The sequence below is a fragment of the Salvelinus fontinalis genome, chromosome 4 (genome assembly GCF_029448725.1).
Source record: "Salvelinus fontinalis isolate EN_2023a chromosome 4, ASM2944872v1, whole genome shotgun sequence".
NCBI lineage: Eukaryota > Metazoa > Chordata > Actinopteri > Salmoniformes > Salmonidae > Salvelinus > Salvelinus fontinalis.
The window spans coordinates 2,885,600-2,909,180 of NC_074668.1; the positions used below are offsets into that span (position 1 = coordinate 2,885,600).

At 43.7% G+C, this 23,581-nt stretch overlaps 1 protein-coding gene across 1 annotated transcript in view; it reads left to right on the forward strand.

The window, feature by feature from the left end:
• Positions 1–23,581, forward strand: part of LOC129852745 (anthrax toxin receptor 2-like) — a 112,436-nt gene that overhangs the window by 16,532 nt on the left and 72,323 nt on the right. The window contains exons 3-9 of the mRNA XM_055918405.1: positions 877–948; positions 1,148–1,229; positions 3,201–3,305; positions 3,559–3,708; positions 8,619–8,679; positions 9,441–9,536; positions 12,883–12,952. Coding sequence (XP_055774380.1) covers positions 877–948; positions 1,148–1,229; positions 3,201–3,305; positions 3,559–3,708; positions 8,619–8,679; positions 9,441–9,536; positions 12,883–12,952 — 636 coding nt within the window. The remainder of the gene's footprint in view (positions 1–876; positions 949–1,147; positions 1,230–3,200; positions 3,306–3,558; positions 3,709–8,618; positions 8,680–9,440; positions 9,537–12,882; positions 12,953–23,581) is intronic.

Sequence of the window (23,581 nt, forward strand, 5' to 3'; positions counted from 1 at the left end):
TATATATTCTAATGTATATTAACCTGATATTCTACTGTATATTATCCTGATATATATACTACTGTATATTAACCTGATATATATTCTAATGTATATTAACCTGATATATATTATACTGTATATTAACCTGATATATATTCTACTGTATATTAACATGATATATATTCTGCTGTATATTAACCTGATATATATACTACTGTATATTAACCTGATATTTATTCTACTGTATATTAACCTGATATATATTCTACTGTATATTAACCTGATATATATTCTACTGTATATTAACCTGATATTCTATTGTATATTATTCTGATATATATTCTACTGTATATTAACCTGATATATATTCTACTGTATATTAACCTGATATATATTCTAATGTATATTAACCTGATATTCTAATGTATATTATTCTGATATATATTCTACTGTATATTAACCTGATATATATTCTACTGTATATTAACATGATATATATTCTACTGTATATTAACCTGATATATTCTACTGTATATTAACCTGATATATATTCTACTCTATATTAACATGATATATATTCTACTGTATATTAACCTGATATATATTCTACAGTATATTAACCTGATATATATTCTACTGTATATTAACCTGATATATATTCTACTGTATATTAACCTGATATATATTCTACTGTATATTAACCTGATATATATTCTACTGTATATTAACCTGATATATATTCTACTGTATATTAACCTGATATATATTCTACTCTATATTAACATGATATATATTCTACTGTATATTAACCTGATATATATTCTACAGTATATTAACCTGATATATATTCTACTGTATATTAACCTGATATTCTACTGTTTTGTTTCATTCCAGCCCCAGCATGAGGGTTTCCTTTATAGTGTTCTCATCTTCAGCCAAAGTGATGTTACCTCTCACTGGAGACAGGTGTGGTATTCCTTCTATTGAGAATGACATAAAATATTATAAGCCTTGTAATAACACATTATAAGCGTTCATATTACATGCTTATAACAGTTATAACATGAACAAAAAATGCCCACTATGGCAATTTTTATATGTATCCACTGGCAAAAACACCAACTAGAAAATGTTGGATGGTGAGTTGATGTCTTTCTGTTTGAAGGTATGAAATCCAGAAAGGCTTGGAGGCACTGAGAGAGGTGAAGCCAGCAGGGGAAACCTACATGCATGAAGGGATTAAAGAGGTGCAGTATGAGTAACACGTTAATTGGATAGTCCCCAATATATACTTTACAGATGTTCAACTATCCACTAACCCTAAACCTTACCCTAAACCTAACCCTAAACCTAATCCTAACCCTAAACCTTACCCTAAACCTAACCCTAAACCTAACCCTAAACCTAATCCTAAACCTTACTCTAAACCTTACTCTAAACCTTACTCTAAACCTTACCCTAAACCTTACCCTAAATCTAACCCTAAACCTAATCCTAAACCTTACTCTAAACCTTTCTCTAAACCTTACCCTAAACCTAACCCTAAACCGAATCCTAAACCTTACCCTAAACCTAATCCTAAACCTAATCCTTAACCTTACGATAAACCTTACCCTAAACCTTACCCTAAACCTAACCCTAAACCTAAACCTAATCCTAAACCTTACCCTAAACCTAGTCGAAACCACTATACTAATGGCCTGACCATGTCTGAAAATGACTTCACCTCACTAGAGAAGCCTTCAGTACTGTACAAAATATTCCCCACGTTATAATCATTACAGTAAGATACTGTGTTAACCTTGTCAGTCTGCCATTGACCATGTCTGTGTTAGCCTTGTCAGTCTGCCATTGACCCTGTCTGTGTTAGCCTTGTCAGTCTGCCATTGACCCTGTCTGTGTTAGCCTTGTCAGTCTGCCATTGACCCTGTCTGTGTTAACCTTGTCAGTCTGCCATTGACCATGTCTGTGTTAGCCTTGTCAGTCTGCCATTGACCCTGTCTGTGTTAGCCTTGTCAGTCTGCCATTGACCCTGTCTGTGTTAGCCTTGTCAGTCTGCCATTGACCCTGTCTGTGTTAGCCTTGTCAGTCTGCCATTGAGCCTGTCTGTGCTAGCCTTGTCAGTCTGCATTTGACCCTGTCTGTGTTAGCCTTGTCAGTCTGCCATTGACCCTGTCTGTGTTAGCCTTGTCAGTCTGCCATTGACCCTGTCTGTGTTAGCCTTGTCATTCTGCCATTGACCCTATCTGTGTTAGCCTTGTCAGTCTGCCATTGACCCTATCTGTGTTAGCCTTGTCAGTCTGCCATTGACCCTGTCTGTGTTAGCCTTGTCAGTCTGCCATTGACCCTGTCTGTGTTAGCCTTGTCAGTCTGCCATTGACCCTGTCTGTGCTAGATTTGTCAGTCTGCCATTGACCCTGTCTGTGCTAGCATTGTCAGTCTGCCATTGACCCTGTCTGTGCTAGCATTGTCAGTCTGCCATTGACCCTGTCTGTGCTAGCATTGTCAGTCTGCCATTGACCCTGTCTGTGCTAGCCTTGTCAGTCTGTCATTGACCCTATCTGTGCTAGCCTTGTCAGTCTGCCATTGATCCTGTCTATGCTAGCCTTGTCAGTCTGCCATTGACCCTATCTGTGCTAGCCTTGTCAGTCTGTCATTGACCCTATCTGTGCTAGCCTTGTCAGTCTGTCATTGACCCTATCTGTGCTAGCCTTGTCAGTCTGCCATTGATCCTGTCTATGCTAGCCTTGTCAGTCTGCCATAGACCCTATCTGTGTTAGCATAATAGCTAGGCTTTGCTGTGTTGGCACTAAACACGGTTTAGATAGGGAGCAATTCAAAAGCCTTCCGTGCTGGAAATGCTCCAGGTGACCTAACTAATACATTCTGACTCCTCTATAACAGTTAGCTTTGAATTTCTTCTCCGTCTGTAGACGTATCAGGTGTATTGGGTTGGGGTCACTGGCATTTCAATTATAGTCAACTCAGCCAGGAAGTAAACTGAAAAATGTCATTCCAATTCCAATTTTCCTAATTGGAAAGCATGAAGCAAAATTGTAATTGGAGTTGTAATTTCCGTTTACCTCCTGCCTGAGTTGACTGAACAGTCGGCCTAATGGAACTGACACCAGCCCTCCCACTGTATATTGTTATTCACTAATAAAGCTCATATCTCTGTTTATTCCTCCATTCCCACCTCTTGTGTTTGAACCGAAAAGGCAAACCTTCAAATCAAAGCCCAAGCGACCAAGTCCTCCAGCATCATTGTGGCTTTGACGGACGGAAAGCTGGAGGTCTATGTACATGAACTAACAGTTGAAGCGGTCAGCATGATTTAAAAAAAAATCCAAACTTAATTATTCATGTTTACAAGTTGAACGGATGGTTTTCTAATACACAGATAATGCCTAGTCTTACACTAAAAAGCTCATTGGAGAATTTCCATTAAATATATATTTTTTTAATGATTAGGCTTAATCTGGGTCCAAGAATTCTGGCCTTTAATGTCAAATGCAGAGAGTTACTTGTTTGTTTAAAGTTAAAGTTATTCCGTTTTTTTCTTCTTCTCTAATGCAGGCCAACGATGCAAGGTACTACGGTGCTCGGGTGTACTGTGTTGGTATCAAGGACTTTGACGAGCAACAGCTAGCCGAGGTGGCTGACACCAAAGATCAAGTGTTCCCTGTTAAAGATGGTTTCCATGCACTCAAAGGCATTGTCAATTCAGTAAGACATGTTCATTTATTCACTGTTTTACTGTAAATAACTGTGCAGTAGGGGATGAGATTTCAAGGTACATCAGTGCAACCTTCTTGTGGGAAAAAAATACCTTTTGTTTGGGGCTTGTAGGTAGCTTAGTGGTGAGAGTGTTTGGGCCTGTAACCAAAAGATTGCTAGATCAAATCCCAGAGCTGACAAGGTACAAATCTGTTGTTCTGCCCTTCAACAAGGCAGGTAACCCCACTGTTCCTAGGCTGTCATTGTAAATACACAGACTCCCATTTAGGTAGATGGAAAGAGAGTAGGTAGATGGAAAGAGAATAGGTAGATGGAAAGAGAGTAGGTAGATGGAAAGAGAGTAGGTAGATGGAAAGAGAGTAAGTAGATGGAAAGAGAGTAGGTAGATGGAAAGAGAATAAGTAGATGGAAAGAGAGTAGGTAGATGGAAAGAGAATAGGTAGATGGAAAGAGAGTAGGTAGATGGAAAGAGAGTAGGTAGATGGAAAGAGAATAGGTAGATGGAAAGAGAGTAGGTAGATGGAAAGAGAGTAGGTAGATGGAAAGAGAGTAGGTAGATGGAAAGAGAATAAGTAGATGGAAAGAGAGTAGGTAGATGGAAAGAGAGTAGGTAGATGGAAAGAGAATAAGTAGATGGAAAGAGAGTAGGTAGATGGAAAGAGAATAGGTAGATGGAAAGAGAGTAGGTAGATGGAAAGAGAGTAGGTAGATGGAAAGAGAATAAGTAGATGGAAAGAGAGTAGGTAGATGGAAAGAGAGTAGGTAGATGGAAAGAGAGTAGGTAGATGGAAAGAGAATAGGTAGATGGAAAGAGAGTAGGTAGATGGAAAGAGAGTAGGTAGATGGAAAGAGAGTAGGTAGATGGAAAGAGAGTAGGTAGATGGAAAGAGAGTAGGTAGATGGAAAGAGAGTAGGTAGATGGAAAGAGAGTAGGTAGATGGAAAGAGAATAGGTAGATGGAAAGAGAATAGGTAGATGGAAAGAGAGTAGGTAGATGGAAAGAGAGTAGGTAGATGGAAAGAGAGTAGGTACATCAAGAGCCAATTGAAATAACTCTGTTTCAACATGTAGGCAGGAAAGGCTGTGTTTTACCACATACAGTAACAGAACCGCAGGAGAACAGCGCTGACAGTTAGTCATTGGCAGTGTTGGGGAAGCTACTCTGAAAATATCGTTTACCAAGCTACCAATTACTTCACACCGGAATAAGTTACACTAAATCTACCTTTTTAAGAAAAATAGATTTTTTTACTAAAGTTACTTTTTAAAAAGTCCAAACTACATCCAAACTACTTCATGAAAAAGTATCATATGTAAATCTGAAGTCATACACTACAACTTGCAAGAACATGTCACTTTGGGGTCATATGTTAACAGAATGTGTAATTTAGCCTACTTAAAAACAAATAAAACGAAGTTCAACTGAGAATTAGGCATGTCTGATTCCCAAATTGAAAGATAGTTCTGGTCTACTACACCCATATTTTATTTTTGCAAAGAGAGTTATTTTTGCAAAGAGAGTAGTGTGTAGTTCCAGTAGTTAGCTACACCGCTACATATTAAAACAGTAGTTCAGCTGGTATTAACTACTGGAAACGCTACCTTAATTATAATTTTGTTCAACTACCACCAAGCTACTACAACATTTAGTTACATTACTAACTGAACTATAGGGTTTGACCAAAATCGAAAAAACACATTCTCACACAACCCCTAATTGCTGCAAAGCTCCAAAGCTGCACAGTTTTGACCAGCTGAATTACTGTTTGTGTTCCAGAGGAAACACACACAGAGAGAGAGAGAGAGAGAAACAGAGCATTCTTCAGTGATTAGTAAACTTGGATGCTGCTGGACTCGTTGGCCTCGTCAGTCGTCACTTGGATTTCTACGATTTGAAATCATCTGTGGAGCTTTCAACTTTCTGGGCCCACTCTCAGCGTCTGCAGTGACTTCATGTGTTACAGGAAGTGTTACAAGTGTTACAGGAAGTGTTACAGGAAGTGTTACAGGAACATTTGCCTGAAGTGAGAACAATTTATATTTGTTTTGAATGCCGACTATTAGTGACTTCATATTCTAATTAAGGATATGAAGGATATGATGCAACACTGTTGTGGTCATATCCTGTTATGCAGGAAGCAGACTGTGCTTCATGTTTAGCATGTAGCAGTGGAAGGCCCCAAAAATGGTCAAAGACTCCAGACACCCAAGTCATAGACTGTTCTCTCTGCTACCGCACGGCAAGCGTTACCGATGCACCATGTCTGGGACCAAAAGGCTCCTTAACAGCTTCTACCTCCAAGCCATAAGACTGCTGAACATTTAATCAAATGGCCACTGGATTGTTTACATTGACACCCCCCCTCATTTGTTTTTTACACTGCTGCTACTCACTGTTTATTATCTATGCATAGTCACTTTACCCCTAACTACATGTACAAATTACCTCGACTAACCTGTACCCCCACACACTGACTCGGTTCCGATACCCCCTGTATATAGCCTTGTTATTGTTATGTTATTTTATTTTGTTCCTTTTTATTTTTTGCTTTAGTTTATTTAGTAAATATTTTCTTAAATCTATTTCAAATCAAATCAAATCCAATTTTATTTGTCACATGCGCCGAATACAAAAGGTTTAGACCGTGAAATGCTTAGTTTCAAGCCCTTAACCAACAATACAATTCAAGAAATAAAGTTAAGAAGTTAAGAATATTTACTAAATAAAGTAAAGTTAAAAGAAAATGATAAAATCAAAAAGTAACACGATAAAATCAATTGTTGTATCGATAGACCTAGTAAATGCTCTCTCCACTTCGGATTCAACTTTTTTTGCGGTGACGTCCGGGAAGTGTCCAAGTGCTATATATTTTCAGTTAATATGCACATTTTTAACCATGGTGTATGATGGAGTTGCATAGTTTATCCTTTGTTGATTTATAGGTATAATATGAGATAGGCTGTATGACAGTGGGTTCACATAGAAGGTATTTTGATATGATAATGCCAGCTGTATGACAGTGGGTTCACATAGAAGGTATTTTGATATGATAATGCCAGCTGTATGACAGTGGGTTCACATAGGAGGCCTTTTGATATGATAATGCCAGCTGTATGACAGTGGGTTCACATAGAAGACCTTTTGATATGATAATGCCAGCTGTCTGACAGTGGGTTCACATAGAACACCTTTTGATATGATAATGCCAGCTGTATGACAGTGGGTTCACATAGAAGACCTTTTGATATGATAATGCCAGCTGTATGACAGTGGGTTCACATAGAAGACCTTTTGATATGATAATGCCAGCTGTATGACAGTGGGTTCACATAGAAGACCTTTTGATATGATAATGCCAGCTGTATGACAGTGGGTTCACATAGAAGACCTTTTGATATGATAATGCCAGCTGTATGACAGTGGGTTCACATAGGAGGCCTTTGATATGATAATGCCAGCTGTATGACAGTGGGTTCACATAGAATTCGGCTTTGGGTTTTTAATAGAACGGAGGAATGTAATAGTCCTGCATAATTTATCCATAAATGATGAATTAGCTCCCCCATCTCCCCCACATAGCTCCCTCTCTCTCCCCTCTCTCTCCCCATCTCTCCCCCACATAGCTCCCTCTCTCTCCCCTCTCTCCCCTACTCCTCCCTCCCGTAGCTCCCTCTCACTCCCCTCTCTCCCCTACTCCTCCCTCCCGTAGCTCCCTCTCACTCCCCTCTCTCCCCTACTCCTCCCTCCCGTAGCTCCCTCTCTCTCCCCTACTCACCCTCCCGTAGCTCCCTCTCTCTCCCCTACTCACCCTCCCGTAGCTCCCTCTCTCTCCCCTCTCTCCACTACTCCTCCCTCCCGTAGCTCCCTCTCTCTCCCCTACTCACCCTCCCGTAGCTCCCTCTCTCTCCCCTCTCTCCCCTACTCCTCCCTCCCGTAGCTCCCCCTCTCTCCCCTACTCCTCCCTCCCGTAGCTCCCTCTCTCTCCCCTCTCTCCCCTACTCCTCCCTCCCGTAGCTCCCTCTCTATCCCCTCTCTCCCCTACTCCTCCCTCTCGTAGCTCCCTCTCTATCCCCTCTCTCCCCTACTCCTCCCTCCCGTAGGTCGCTCTCTATCCCCTCTCTCCCCTACTCCTCCCTCCCGTAGCTCCCTCTCTATCCCCTCTCACCCCTAAGCCTCCCTCCCGTAGCTCCCTCTCACTCCCCTCTCTCCCCTACTCCTCCCTCCCGTAGCTCCCTCTCACTCCCCTCTCTCCCCTACTCCTCCCTCCCGTAGCTCCCTCTCTCTCCCCTACTCACCCTCCCGTAGCTCCCTCTCTCTCCCCTACTCACCCTCCCGTAGCTCCCTCTCTCTCCCCTCTCTCCACTACTCCTCCCTCCCGTAGCTCCCTCTCTCTCCCCTACTCACCCTCCCGTAGCTCCCTCTCTCTCCCCTCTCTCCCCTACTCCTCCCTCCCGTAGCTCCCCCTCTCTCCCCTACTCCTCCCTCCCGTAGCTCCCTCTCTCTCCCCTCTCTCCCCTACTCCTCCCTCCCGTAGCTCCCTCTCTATCCCCTCTCTCCCCTACTCCTCCCTCTCGTAGCTCCCTCTCTATCCCCTCTCTCCCCTACTCCTCCCTCCCGTAGGTCGCTCTCTATCCCCTCTCTCCCCTACTCCTCCCTCCCGTAGCTCCCTCTCTATCCCCTCTCACCCCTAAGCCTCCCTCCCGTAGCTCCTTCTTTCTCCCCTCTCTCCTCTACTCCTCCCTCCCGTAGCTCCCTCTCTCTCCTCCACTCGTCTGTCTCTCCCATTCCTCCTCGTCTATCCCCCCCACTCCTCTCCCTCTTGCTCCCATCTCTTCCCCAGTCTTCTGAACTCTCTAAAGTTTTCGACTAATGTCATCGTATCCGTTCCGTTCTGCAGATATTAAAGCAGTCCTGTACAGAGATCCTGACAGTGGAGCCGTCCAGTGTCTGTGTGAACCGTAAGTGTTGTTATTGTTTGTGGGAATGTGTTGTTGTTGTTTGTGGGAATGTGTTGTTGTTGTTTGTGGGAATGTGTTGTTGTTGTTTGTGGGAATGTGTTGTTGTTGTTGTTTGTGGGAATGTGTTGTTGTTGTTGTTGTTTGTGGGAATGTGTTGTTGTTGTTTGTGGGAATGTGTTGTTGTTGTTTATGGGAATGTGTTGTTGTTGTTTGTGGGAATGTGTTGTTGTTGTTTGTGGGAATGTGTTGTTGTTGTTTATGGGAATGTGTTGTTGTTGTTTGTGGGAATGTGTTGTTGTTGTTTATGGGAATGTGTTGTTGTTGTTTGTGGGCACTCCCAGCTCAGGGCCTGTATTTATGTTCCATTGCTGGTCTTAAAGACTGCCGCCCTGTGTGTGTGTGTCCTTAGTGTTGTCTAGTGTGTGTGTCCTTAGTGTTGTCTAGTGTGTGTGTCCTTAGTGTTGTCTAGTGTGTGTGTCCTTAGTGTTGTCTAGTGTGTGTGTCCTTAGTGTTATTCAGTGTGTGTGTCCTTAGTGTTGTCTAGTGTGTGTGTCCTTAGTGTTGTCTAGTGTGTGTGTCCTTAGTGTTGTCTAGTGTGTGTGTCCTTAGTGTTGTCTAGTGTGTGTGTCTGTCTGTGTTTGTGCCTGTGTGTGTGTGTGTGTGTGTGTGTGTGTGTGTGTGTGTGTGTGTGTGTGTGTGTGTGTGTTTCGTCCCGAGTTCCCTCTCCCCACTATCTCCTCTATGTTGTTTACATAACACAGAGTCGTTTGACATCGTGCTTCGAGGGAACGGCTTCTCGGTGGGACGAGGCAACGACGGGGTCGTCTGTAGCTTCATGGTGGGCCAGCAGATCTACAGTAAGTAAACACACACACACACACACGCACGCACGCACGCACGCACGCACGCACGCACGCACACACACACACACACACACACACACACACACACACACACACACACACACACACACACACACACACACACACACACACACACACACACACACACACACACACACACACACACACACATCTCTCTCATCCCAGAGTGATGTGCCTAGCAGGCCTGTTCTGTCTGTGCCAGTGGTTGTGACATGGCTACTGATTTGACTAGCAGGTTGTCCACAATGTGATTCCACTCAAAGACTAGATGCCTTCACGTGTTTTATATCTGCATACAAAGCATTCCCCTGGACAGGGACGCGTGGCAGGTGTCAGTCCGTAGAGCACATTTAGTCTGTCAGCAAACCTAATCTAGATGGCTGCTACTGCTCCTAATCTAGATGGCTGCTACTCCTCCTAATCTAGATGGCTGCTACTGCTCCTAATCTAGATGGCTGGTAATGTTCCTAATCTAGATGGCTGGTACTGTTCCTAATCTAGATGGCTGCTACTGTTCCTAATCTAGATGGCTGCTACTGTTCCTAATCTAGATGGCTGCTACTCCTCCTAATCTAGATGGCTGCTACTGTTCCTAATCTAGATGGCTGCTACTCCTCCTAATCTAGATGGCTGCTACTGCTCCTAATCTAGATGGCTGGTACTGTTCCTAATCTAGATGGCTGCTACTGCTCCTAATCTAGATGGCTGCTACTCCTCCTAATCTAGATGGCTGCTACTCCTCCTAATCTAGATGGCTGCTACTGTTCCTAATCTAGATGGCTGCTACTCCTCCTAATCTAGATGGCTGCTACTGTTCCTAATCTAGATGGCTGCTACTGTTCCTAATCTAGATGGCTGCTACTGTTCCTAATCTAGATTGCTGCTACTGTTCCTAATCTAGATGGCTGGTACTGCTCCTAATCTAGATGGCTGCTACTGCTCCTAATCTAGATGGCTGCTACTCCTCCTAATCTAGATGGCTGCTACTGTTCCTAATCTAGATGGCTGCTACTGTTCCTAATCTAGATGGCTGCTACTCCTCCTAATCTAGATGGCTGCTACTGCTCCTAATCTAGATGGCTGCTACTGCTCCTAATCTAGATGGCTGCTACTGTTCCTAATCTAGATGGCTGCTACTGTTCCTAATCTAGATGGCTGCTACTCCTCCTAATCAAGATGGCTGCTACTGCTCCTAATCTAGATGGCTGCTACTGTTCCTAATCTAGATGGCTGCTACTCCTCCTAATCTAGATGGCTGGTACTGTTCCTAATCTAGATGGCTGGTACTGTTCCTAATCTAGATGGCTGCTACTGTTCCTAATCTAGATGGCTGCTACTCCTCTTAATCTAGATGGCTGATACTCCTCCTAATCTAGATGGCTGATACTCCTCCTAATCTAGATGGCTGATACTCCTCCTAATCTAGATGGCTGATACTCCTCCTAATCTAGATGGCTGCTACTGTTCCTAATCTAGATGGCTGCTACTCCTCCTAATCTAGATGGCTGCTACTGTTCCTAATCTAGATGGCTGCTACTCCTCCTAATCTAGATGGCTGCTACTCCTCCTAATCTAGATGGCTGCTACTGTTCCTAATCTAGATGGCTGCTACTGTTCCTAATCTAGATGGCTGCTACTGTTCCTAATCTAGATGGCTGCTACTGTTCCTAATCTAGATGGCTGCTACTCCTCCTAATCTAGATGGCTGCTACTCCTCCTAATCTAGATGGCTGCTACTGTTCCTAATCTAGATGGCTGGTACTGTTCCTAATCTAGATGGCTGCTACTCCTCCTAATCTAGATGGCTGCTACTGTTCCTAATCTAGATGGCTGGTACTCCTCCTAATCTAGATGGCTGCTACTGTTCCTAATCTAGATGGCTGGTACTGTTCCTAATCTAGATGGCTGCTACTGTTCCTAATCTAGATGGCTGGTACTCCTCCTAATCTAGATGGCTGCTACTGTTCCTAATCTAGATGGCTGGTACTGTTCCTAATCTAGATGGCTGCTACTGTTCCTAATCTAGATGGCTGCTACTGTTCCTAATCTAGATGGCTGCTACTGTTCTTAATCTAGATGGCTGCTACTGTTCCTAATCTAGATGGCTGGTACTCCTCCTAATCTAGATGGCTGCTACTCCTCCTAATCTAGATGGCTGCTACTGTTCCTAATCTAGATGGCTGCTACTGTTCCTAATCTAGATGGCTGCTACTGTTCCTAATCTAGATGGCTGCTACTGTTCCTAATCTAGATGGCTGCTACTGCTCCTAATCTAGATGGCTGCTACTCCTCCTAATCTAGATGGCTGCTACTGTTCCAAATCTAGATGGCTGCTACTGTTCCTAATCTAGATGGCTGCTACTCCTCCTAATCTAGATGGCTGCTACTCCTCCTAATCTAGATGGCTGCTACTCCTCCTAATCTAGATGGCTGCTACTCCTCCTAATCTAGATGGCTGCTACTGTTCCTAATCTAGATGGCTGCTACTGCTCCTAATCTAGATGGCTGCTACTCCTCCTAATCTAGATGGCTGCTACTGCTCCTAATCTAGATGGCTGCTACTCCTCCTAATCTAGATGGCTGCTACTCCTCCTAATCTAGATGGCTGGTACTCCTCCTTTTCCTTCTCCCTCTCTACCGCTTTCTCCTCTCCCCTTCTACCTCTCTCTCTGCTCCTCTACCTCTAATAATTCCCCTCTTTACCCCTCTCTCCTCTCCTCTCCTCTCCTCTTCCCCTCTCTACCCCTCTCATGTCCTTTCTACCCCTCTCCACCTCTCTCATTCCTTCTCTATCCCTCTCTATCCCTCTACCGCTCTCTCCTCTCCCCTTCTCCCTCGCTCTCTGCCCTCTACCTCTATCACTTCTCCTCTTTTCTCCTCTCTCCTCTCCTCTACCCCTCTCTATCCCTGTCATCTCCTCTATACCCCTCTTTACCCCTCTCTCCTCTTCCCCTCTCTACTCCTCTCACCCCCCCTCTACCCCTCTCATCTCTACCCTTCTCTACCCCCTCTCCTCTCCTCTTCCCCTCTACCCATCTCTCCTCTCCCCCTCTCTACCCCTCTCATCTCCTCTATACCCCTCTTTACCCCTCTCTCCTTTTCCCCTCTACTCTCTTTCCCTCTCTACCCTTATATACTCCTCTCTACCCCTCTCTATTCCTCTCTCCTTTCCTCTACCCCTCTCTTTCCCTCTCTCCTCTCATTTTCCCCTCTTATCCACTTTTTGCCCGATGACAAATGTCATGGGGCCTGCCTGTGTGTGTTTGTGTGTCTGTGTGAGAGGTAGTGTACAGGGGGCTCATTCAATTCTCTTTTCCAGATCGGAAGCCAAGCATTGTGCAGAACGATTATCTCCTGTGTGCTGCACCGGTTCTGTATGAAGTCGGACAGTAAGTAGTCCATGGGAAGGTGGTTCTATAAAGTGTGTGTGTGTATTTGACCCTTAATCCGACCATTAACAGGCAGGCACAGCAGAGCTAATATATAGCAGAGGCTGTTCCTCTCTCCTGTCATCGGTTTAATCCTCAGCAACAACCCTTGATACTGATGTTCTCTCTAAAACAATCAACAACAACAACAAAAATACGATTACAGTAGCAGTTGGAAAACTATTTGGTCCTGAATGTATCGCAAGAATCAAACTCAGGCCGGGGCGGGCCGGGGCAGTACGGGCCGGGGCGGGCCGGGGCAGTACGGGGCTGGCTGGGGCTGGGGCAGTACGGGCCGGGGGCAGGCTGGGGCAGTACGGGGCGGGCCGGGGGCAGGCCGGGGGTGTGGCCGGTCTGGGGAGGGGGCGGACCGGGGGCGGGGTAGTGGGTAAACACATCTGGTTAGGGGCCTTTAAAGGGATATGTGACAGATGCAGCATTTCACTTCTCCACACTCTCACCATTTAAATAATTCACCAACGCTACTGTGACAATTCCCCTTTCCTGCCCATCCCTGCCCCCTCCGGACCACCTGCATCATGGAATCATGGAGCGTCTGAAAGTTCTGTCTCCGACTCCGTCCATCTGTCTGCCTCCGCTTCGTCAGAAGCACTAATGTCACTGTTGAGTCGAAGATAGCCAGGGGGTGATCGACTGGTTAGAACGGTAGCAGCGGGGGAAAGCCGGTAAACAGTTGACGAATGACTATAGAGTTTAGATCTCTTTGTGTTCTCTGGTTTGGTCTACAGCGTGTGTCATGTAGCCCCTATAGATGGCTTTGTGTTCTCTGGTTTGGTCTACAGCGTGTGTCATGTAGCCCCTATAGATGGCTTTGTGTTGTCTGGTTTGGTCTACAGCGTGTGTCATGTAGCCCCTATAGATGGCTTTGTGTTCTCTGGTTTGGTCTACAGCGTGTGTCATGTAGCCCCTATAGATGGCTTTGTGTTCTCTGGTTTGGTCTACAGCGTGTGTCATGTAGCCCCTATAGATGGCTTTGTGTTCTCTGGTTTGGTCTACAGCGTGTGTCATGTAGCCCCTATAGATGGCTTTGTGTTGTCTGGTTTGGTCTACAGCGTGTGTCATGTAGCCCCTATAGATGGCTTTGTGTTCTCTGGTTTGGTCTACAGCGTGTGTCATGTAGCCCCTATAGATGGCTTTGTGTTCTCTGGTTTGGTCTACAGCGTGTGTCATGTAGCCCCTATAGATGGCTTTGTGTTGTCTGGTTTGGTCTACAGCGTGTGTCATGTAGCCCCTATAGATGGCTTTGTGTTCTCTGGTTTGGTCTACAGCGTGTGTCATGTAGCTCCTATAGATGGCTTTGTGTTCTCTGGTTTGGTCTACAGCGTGTGTCATGTAGCCCCTATAGATGGCTTTGTGTTCTCTGGTTTGGTCTACAGCGTGTGTCATGTAGCCCCTATAGATGGCTTTGTGTTCTCTGGTTTGGTCTACAGCGTGTGTCATGTAGCCCCTATAGATGGCTTTGTGTTCTCTGGTTTGGTCTACAGCGTGTGTCATGTAGCCCCTATAGATGGCTTTGTGTTCTCTGGTTTGGTCTACAGCGTGTGTCATGTAGCCCCTATAGATGGCTTTGTGTTCTCTGGTTTGGTCTACAGCGTGTGTCATGTAGCCCCTATAGATGGCTTTGTGTTCTCTGGTTTGGTCTACAGCGTGTGTCATGTAGCCCCTATAGATGGCTTTGTGTTCTCTGGTTTGGTCTACAGCGTGTGTCATGTAGCCCCTATAGATGGCTTTGTGTTCTCTGGTTTGGTCTACAGCGTGTGTCATGTAGCCCCTATAGATGGCTTTGTGTTCTCTGGTTTGGTCTACAGCGTGTGTCATGTAGCCCCTATAGATGGCTTTGTGTTCTCTGGTTTGGTCTACAGCGTGTGTCATGTAGCCCCTATAGATGGCTTTGTGTTCTCTGGTTTGGTCTACAGCGTGTGTCATGTAGCCCCTATAGATGACTTTGTGTTCTCTGGTTTGGTCTACAGCGTGTGTCATGTAGCTCCTATAGATGGCTTTGTGTTCTCTGGTTTGGTCTACAGCGTGTGTCATGTAGCCCCTATAGATGGCTTTGTGTTCTCTGGTTTGGTCTACAGCGTGTGTCATGTAGCCCCTATAGATGGCTTTGTGTTCTCTGGTTTGGTCTACAGCGTGTGTCATGTAGCCCCTATAGATGGCTTTGTGTTCTCTGGTTTGGTCTACAGCGTGGGTCATGTAGCTCCTATAGATGACTTTGTGTTGTCTGGTTTGGTCTACAGCGTGTGTCATGTAGCCCCTATAGATGGCTTTGTGTTCTCTGGTTTGGTCTACAGAGTGTGTCATGTAGCTCCTATAGATGACTTTGTGTTGTCTGGTTTGGTCTACAGCGTGTGTCATGTAGCCCCTATAGATGGCTTTGTGTTCTCTGGTTTGGTCTACAGCGTGTGTCATGTAGCCCCTATAGATGGCTTTGTGTTCTCTGGTTTGGTCTACAGCGTGTGTCATGTAGCTCCTATAGATGGCTTTGTGTTCTCTGGTTTGGTCTACAGCGTGTGTCATGTAGCCCCTATAGATGGCTTTGTGTTGTCTGGTTTGGTCTACAGCGTGTGTCATGTAGCCCCTATAGATGGCTTTGTGTTCTCTGGTTTGGTCTACAGCGTGTGTCATGTAGCTCCTATAGATGACTTTGTGTTGTCTGGTTTGGTCTACAGCGTGTGTCATGTAGCCCCTATAGATGGCTTTGTGTTCTCTGGTTTGGTCTACAGCGTGTGTCATGTAGCCCCTATAGATGGCTTTGTGTTCTCTGGTTTGGTCTACAGCGTGTGTAATGTAGCCCCTATAGATGGCTTTGTGTTAGGCATGTACTGGTAGGAGCGTTGGCATGTTTCAGGCCTGGAACGAGGGCATCTGTTTCTCCACCATATCACCCCATTAGCCCCCCCACCCCACCAATACCTTTCATCAATGCAACAAAAAACTGTCTGTTATGCACCAACTAATATGCACAGCAAGTCATTAGTAGCAATCCAGATATTTGGCTGGTTTGATAGTTCAGCAGAAACTAGGGTTGAAAAGGGGAAACATCAGGACCATAGTTTCTGTTCTACAAAACCAAAAACAGGTCAATAAAACATGAATATATCCTTCTGTCTCTCCCGTCTTTTCTTGTAACTTCAGATGCTTTTAAAATGCTGTGACCCTTAACAAAAATAAAAACATGAACAAATCACGTAAAAAATGTCACATCAAACAGAAATATATATATGTAAAAAAAAAAAAAGGAAATATATATGTTTTTGGACACATGAAGTTTCACATGGATTTTCCACATGACTCAGACATGTGGTTTCCTAATATTTTACATGTCATATTTGAATATTTCACATGTCATATTCTACATTTCACATGTGTGTTTTTAGTAACAAGTGGGATTAGAACCCAGTTCTCCCACACAAGAAGCCAATGTCTTAACCATTAGACCAAGAGGGCTGTATATTTATTATCAATTTCTCTCAGTCTCAGAATATTGACTGTTCAATTGAAATAAATGTGCTTTCAAACGTTACATTTAATAGAGATAACCAGAGGATTTTCTGTAAATAATCACGATTAATCCCAAATTCAGAATTTGATCAAATTGAGCTGTAATTTACGATTTTTTAAATAAAATATATAAAGCATTTCAAGAATATTGACATCTTGATTTTTTCCAAAGTAACAGTTAGCAAAGTAACACGTTAGGTAAATTGAAAAGCACACTTTCTTTAAAATAGTCTATTAACGCACCCGATCAATATGCGCCAGTTTAAACTAGAGATATTAGTTTTTTGCATTGGGTGAGTCTCCACATCTGCCTTCTGCACCAGGAGACCAGGACCAGGAGACATCCCCATAATTGGTGTTCTTACGAAAATGTCTGTAGTGTCCGAAACCGTTTGGGCTACAAACGAATATAACCCCACCATGGAAAGTGGAGACTCTCACGAACATGATGGTGTTCTTTTGTTTTGTTCCCCCGAAGATATCCCGGTACCGGTTTACCGGTTTAAACATTGAATGGAAGTATGGAGATAATTTTGCATTAACAAATTAAAGGAGTTAACCTCCAATGTTAACTTTTGACCTTATATTATTCTTTAAAGCTGTATAATGAAGATGATGTATTTGGGATGCTTTCGGTGTATTTTGGACACTTACAGACAATGTGATTTATCACGATAAAAAATGACTGCACTAAAATGACAAAAAGTTAACTTCGGTTAACTGATTAACCCTAATTCAAAAGCATCACTTTGTTCGAAAGTATCTGTTTACATTCATTCCAAAAGCAAACACATTCACACATTTTCAAATGCATTAAAATCCCTTTTAGCCCTTGTGTACTAAATTTAACTGAAAAACAATGGACAGCTAACAATAACAGTAATAACAATGGACAGCTAACAATAACAGTAATAACAATGGACAGCTAACAATAACAGTAATAACAATGGACAGCTAACAATAACAGTAATTACAATGGACAGCTAACAATAACAGTAATTACAATGGACAGCTAACAATAACAGTAATTACAATGGACAGCTAACAATAACAGTAATAACAATGGACAGCTAACAATAACAGTAATTACAATGGACAGCTAACAATAACAGTAATTGCAATGGACAGCTAACAATAACAGTAATTACAATGGACAGCTAACAATAACAGTAATAACAATGGACAGCTAACAATAACAGTAATTACAATGGACAGCTAACAATGGACAGCTAACAATAACAGTAATAACAATGGACAGCTAACAATGGATAGCTAACAATAACAGAAGTTAAAAATAGATAGCTAGGATGAAATGGAAGGCTAGTTATTGCCTATCAATAAGTTAGCCTGCGGTTAGCAATTAGCATGTGACCATTAGATTAAAATCAAACATAAAGTGACTTTCTAAAATACATATCATTAGCATGGTTCATATGTACATGTGTAAATACACTCAATGTGAGCACTTGTTTTGTAAAAATAAAACCATTTAAGAGCCAAAACATTTATAATGAAAATATAAAAAAAACATTTAAAATGCCATCTTGTTCTCATCGACTAGCTAGCTAATTAGCTTGGTTACACATATGTAAATGAAAAAATCTCACTCATTTTTTCACTCGGTCCAAACAATTAAATGATGCATCAAAATGACCCGAAAACTCAAAACAGTTGAGTTAATGTTATCTGTAGATTTTGAAAACGTCACCAAACGTACAAACCAGAAAACAGAAATTAAAAAAAATAAGGAGACACGGAGAGCTAGTTTCTCTGATCTTTTCACTGGGCCCCTTCCAACAGTCACCGACCAACGTACGAAGAAGAGAGGGGTGCGCCTGCAGCAGTACCAGTCTGAATGCCTCCCCCTAGTGGTAGCACTAAGTATACATGTATATCAATGCAGCACCGTGGAGGACTATAATAATAATGGAGTGGATGGCTCAGAAAGAATAAGAAAAAAAAAGAATGCCCTTGAATTAAATAAAAGTTTCTATGGAATTTACAGTCACATTTTGTACTTACATTTTTTCCACATATGATTGTTTTTCACGTGTGAACTTGCAATTCTACATGTGAAAGTGAGATTGACATGTGGAGTTTTCTTACATGTGAAACTGCAAATACGATTTTCACATGATAACTTGAAATTCACATGTGAGGTGAAAACATGTTATTACACTAATGTAAAAGGTGGTGTTTGACATGTAAAAGGTGGTGTTTGACATGTGAAAGGTGGTGTTTGACATGTGAAAGGTGGTGTTTGACATGTGAAAGGTGGTGTTTGACATGTGAAAGGTGGTGTTTGACATGTGAAAGGTGGTGTTAGCATGTGAAAGGTGGTGTTTGACATGTGAAAGATGGTGTTAGCATGTGAAAGGTGGTGTTTGACATGTGAAAGATGGTGTTAGCATGTGAAAGGTGGTGTTTGACATGTGAAAGATGGTGTTAGCATGTGAAAGGTGGTGTTTGGCATGTGAAAGATGGTGTTAGCATGTAAAAGGTGGTGTTTGACATGTGAAAGATGGTGTTAGCATGTGAAAGGTGGTGTTAGCATGTGAAAGGTGGTGTTTGACATGTGAAAGATGGTGTTAGCATGTGAAAGGTGGTGTTAGCATGTGAAAGGTGGTGTTTGACATGTGAAAGATGGTGTTAGCATGTAAAAGGTGGTGTTTGACATGTGAAAGATGGTGTTAGCATGTGAAAGGTGGTGTTTGACATGTGAAAGGTGGTGTTTGACATGTGAAAGGTGGTGTTTGGCATGTGAAAGGTGGTGTTAGCATGTGAAAGGTGGTGTTTGACATGTGAAAGATGGTGTTAGCATGTAAAAGGTGGTGTTTGACATGTGAAAGATGGTGTTAGCATGTAAAAGGTGGTGTTTGACATGTGAAAGATGGTGTTAGCATGTGAAAGGTGGTGTTTGACATGTGAAAGGTGGTGTTTGACATGTGAAAGATGGTGTTAGCATGTGAAAGGTGGTGTTAGCATGTGAAAGGTGGTGTTTGACATGTCAAAGGTGGTGTTTGACATGTGAAAGGTGGTGTTAGCATGTGAAAGGTGGTGTTAGCATGTGAAAGGTGGTGTTTGACATGTGAAAGGTGGTGTTTGACATGTGAAAGGTGGTGTTTGACATGTGAAAGGTGGTGTTAGCATGTGAAAGGTGGTGTTTGACATGTGAAAGGTGGTGTTTGACATGTGAAAGGTGGTGTTTGACATGTGAAAGGTGGTGTTTGACATGTGAAAGGTGGTGTTTGACATGTGAAAGGTGGTGTTAGCATGTGAAAGGTGGTGTTAGCATGTGAAAACACGATTTTCACATGTCAAACTGCATAGATGGTAGATGGGTTGAGTTGAGGTTAGTGACAGGCCTACTCGCAATATGTTCAACCTGAATAATTCACACACATAAATTTCTCCCCATGTTTTTGGTGCGGGAGTGACAGTTGAAGACAGGGCTCCAGCTGTTAAATTGAGCCAGGGTTAAATCTGAATAGATGGGAGATGAGAGGGTTGAGTTGAGGTTATGTCTGAATAGATGGTAGATGACCTGGCTGACATGGCTGACCTGGCTGACATGGCTGACATGGCTGACATGGCTGACCTGGCTGACCTGGCTGACATGGCTGACATGGCTGACCTGGCTGACCTGGCTGACATGGCTGACCTGGCTGACCTGGTTGACCTGGTGGACATGGATGACATGGCTGACCTGGCTGAGATGGCTGACATGGCTGACCTGGCTGACATGGCTGACCTGGCTGACCTGGTAGACCTGGCTGACCTGGCTGACCAGGTTGACCTGGGTGACCTGTCTGACCTCTCCTTGTGTTACTGGAGATCTCTAAACTGGAATGTAGAGAAAGACCTGGGGGTTCAACTACTATTTGAAATCATTATTTCTCTGGGCTTAATTTAGCTTGCCTGTCTTAATGGACCAATAGAATAGTCCCAAAATGGTAAACCCCGCCCATCTGGCACTCCAGGCAGGCTAAAGTAAACGCTCAAAGTATTTGAAAGATTTCAAGTAGTATTTGAACCCAGATCTGGTCATTGGAGATCTCTGACCTGGGATGTGAAAACTTGTCTTTCCCTCTAGTGATCTCCTTGTCTAGCGGCTTCTGTCAGAGCGCCTCGTCGTCCGACGTGACGCTAAGCGTTAGTGATGCGATACAGCTGGACCAGCTGACTCCGAAGTCAGTAATGGCTTTTCCAACGTTTCCTTAAAGACGGGGAAATTTAGGAGGGTGAATTATTCAGGGTTAAACATATTGCCGAGGAGGCCTGTCACTAAGTTGTGGAAACGTCACTCTGCAGAAGGACGGGTCACAGATACAGCCCCTCCTAAATGTGTTCCACAATAACAGTAAAAGTCACAGACACAGCCCCTCCTTAATCAAATCAAATCAAATTGTATTAGTCACATGCGCCGAATAAAACAGGTGTAGACCTTACAGTGAAACGCTTACTTACAAGCCCCTAACCAACAACGCAGTTTCAAAAAATACAGATAAGAATAAGGAATAAAAGTAACAAGTAATTTAAGAGCAGCTGTAAAATAACAATAGCGAGACGATATACAGGGGGGTACTGGTACAGAGTCAATGTGCGGGGGGCACCGGTTAGTCGAGGTAGTATGTACATGTACATTAAAGTGACTACGCATAGCTGATAACAACAGAGAGTAGCAGGTGAGTAAAAGAGAGGGAGAGGGGAGTGGGGGGGGACACAATGCAAATAGTCTGGGTAGCCATTTGATTAGACGTTCAGGAGTCTTATGGCTTGGGGATAGAAGCTGTTTAGAAGCCTCTTGGACCTAGACTTGGCGCTCCGGTACCGCTTGCCGTGCGGTAGCAGAGAGAATAGTCTATGACTGGGGTGGCTGTAGTCCTTCACAATTTTTAGGGCCTTCCTCTGACACCGCCTGGTATAGAGGTCCTGGATGGCAGAAAGCTTGGCCCCAGTGATGTAATGGGCCGTTCGCACTACCCTCTGTAGTGCCTTGCGGTCGGAGGCTGAGCAGTTGCCATACCAGGCAGTGATTCAACCAGGCAGGATGCTCTCAATGGTGCAGCTGTAGAATCTTTTGAGGATCTGAGGACCCATGCCAAATCTTTTCAGTCTCCTGAGAGGGAATAATGTATTCCACAATACCAGTCAACGCCAAGTCACAGACACAGCCCCTCCTTAATGTATTCCACAATACCAGTCAACACCAAGTCACAGACACAGCCCCTCCTTAATGTATTCCACAATACCAGTCAACGCCAAGTCACAGACACAAAATCATGTGGCATACTCATTTTTAAATGGACATAAATTGTTTAGTTATTCACCCTTTTTCGTGATATCCAATTGGTAGTTACAGTCTTGTCCCATCGCTGCAACTCCCGTACGGACTCGAGAGAGGCGAAGGTTGAGAGTCACGCGTCCTCCGAAACACGACCCTGCCAAGCCACACTGCCCACTTAACCTGGAAGCCAGCCGCACCAATGTGTCGGAGGAAACACCTGCAACTGGTGACCGAATTCAGCGTGCATGCGCCCGGCCCGCCACAAGGAATCGCTAGAGCGCGATGGGACAAGGACATCCCAGCCGACCAAACCCCTCCCCTAACCCGGACAACGCTGGGCCAATCGGGTCTCCCGGTTGCGGCCGGCTTTGACACAACCTGAGCTCGAACTCGGGTCTCTAGTGACGACTCAAGCACTGCGATGCAGTGCCTTAGACCGCTGCGCCACTCGGAAGGCTGGTATTAACCCTTTACAGTCGTGGAAATAGACATAAATGTAAATGTTTTTTTACAGAAGAAATGTGAAAAGCATATGCGTAACCATGGTAGCAATTGAAAGGGAACAGTTTGGAGATAATGGGGAAGTGATTAGACCAAAGGTCAAAGGTGAGGACATACTGTAACAGTTCACCTGATACAAGACTGAATTTAATTCACATTAAACAAACATAGTCTTTATTCTGTTCAGAACTACCCAGGATATGACGTCATGTCATCTTGTAACTGTAAATCTAACATAGTCTTTATTCTGTTCAGAACTACCCAGGATATGACGTCATGTCATCTTGTAACTGTAAATCTAACATAGTCTTTATTCTGTTCAGAACTACCCAGGATATGACGTCATCTTGTAACTGTAAATCTAACATAGTCTTTATTCTGTTCAGAACTACCCAGGATATGACGTCATCTTGTAACTGTAAATCTAACATGGTGATCATAAACGGTGACACTGTTTTAGTACATGAGTTTTATGATTAGGAAATGTGAAGTGCACATTTGGACTGGGTGTTTGGCTTGCTTGTATCACATCAAAGCGGTATTTATTATATTCCTCAACGTCTCATCTTTGAAAATCGATAGTCCTCTGAATTAACAGCATCTCCCTCAATCAGACAACAAAAAACAGAGCAAAAGTTGACTAATTACCGGGAGGGATGGGGACAACTTCTTGTGGCGTGAGGTGCTCAAGTTCAGAACGTCTGTCAGTCAAAACCCATACAGAGCCTGACCTCTGACCTCTGACCTCATGTATAGCATGTTACTGTACAGCCACTGACCTCTGACCTCATGTATAGCATGTTACTGTACAGCCACTGACCTCTGACCTCATGTATAGCATGTTACTGTACAGCCACTCAGCTCTGACCTCATGTATAGCATGTTACTGTACAGCCACTGACCTCTGACCTCATGTATAGCATGTTACTGTACAGCCACTGACCTCTGACCTCATGTATAGCATGTTAGTGCGAGTGTAAAGGGCTACTTGTGGAAAGAAGAAAGGTCACATAAAGAGTGAATTTGAGGTCAGGTCTATTTCAGATCCAGTGCCGTAGCAGCGGACAGGAGGACAGACGGGCAGGTGGCAGCTCATCAGTTGGTTACAGGAGGATAGATGGCCAAAGGCAGAGCCCAGGGGCTAAACCCCCCCCCCCCCCCCACACACACACACACACACACACACACACACACACACACACACACACACACACACACACACACACACACACACACACACACACACACACCTTCCCATCTCACACACACTTTCATCC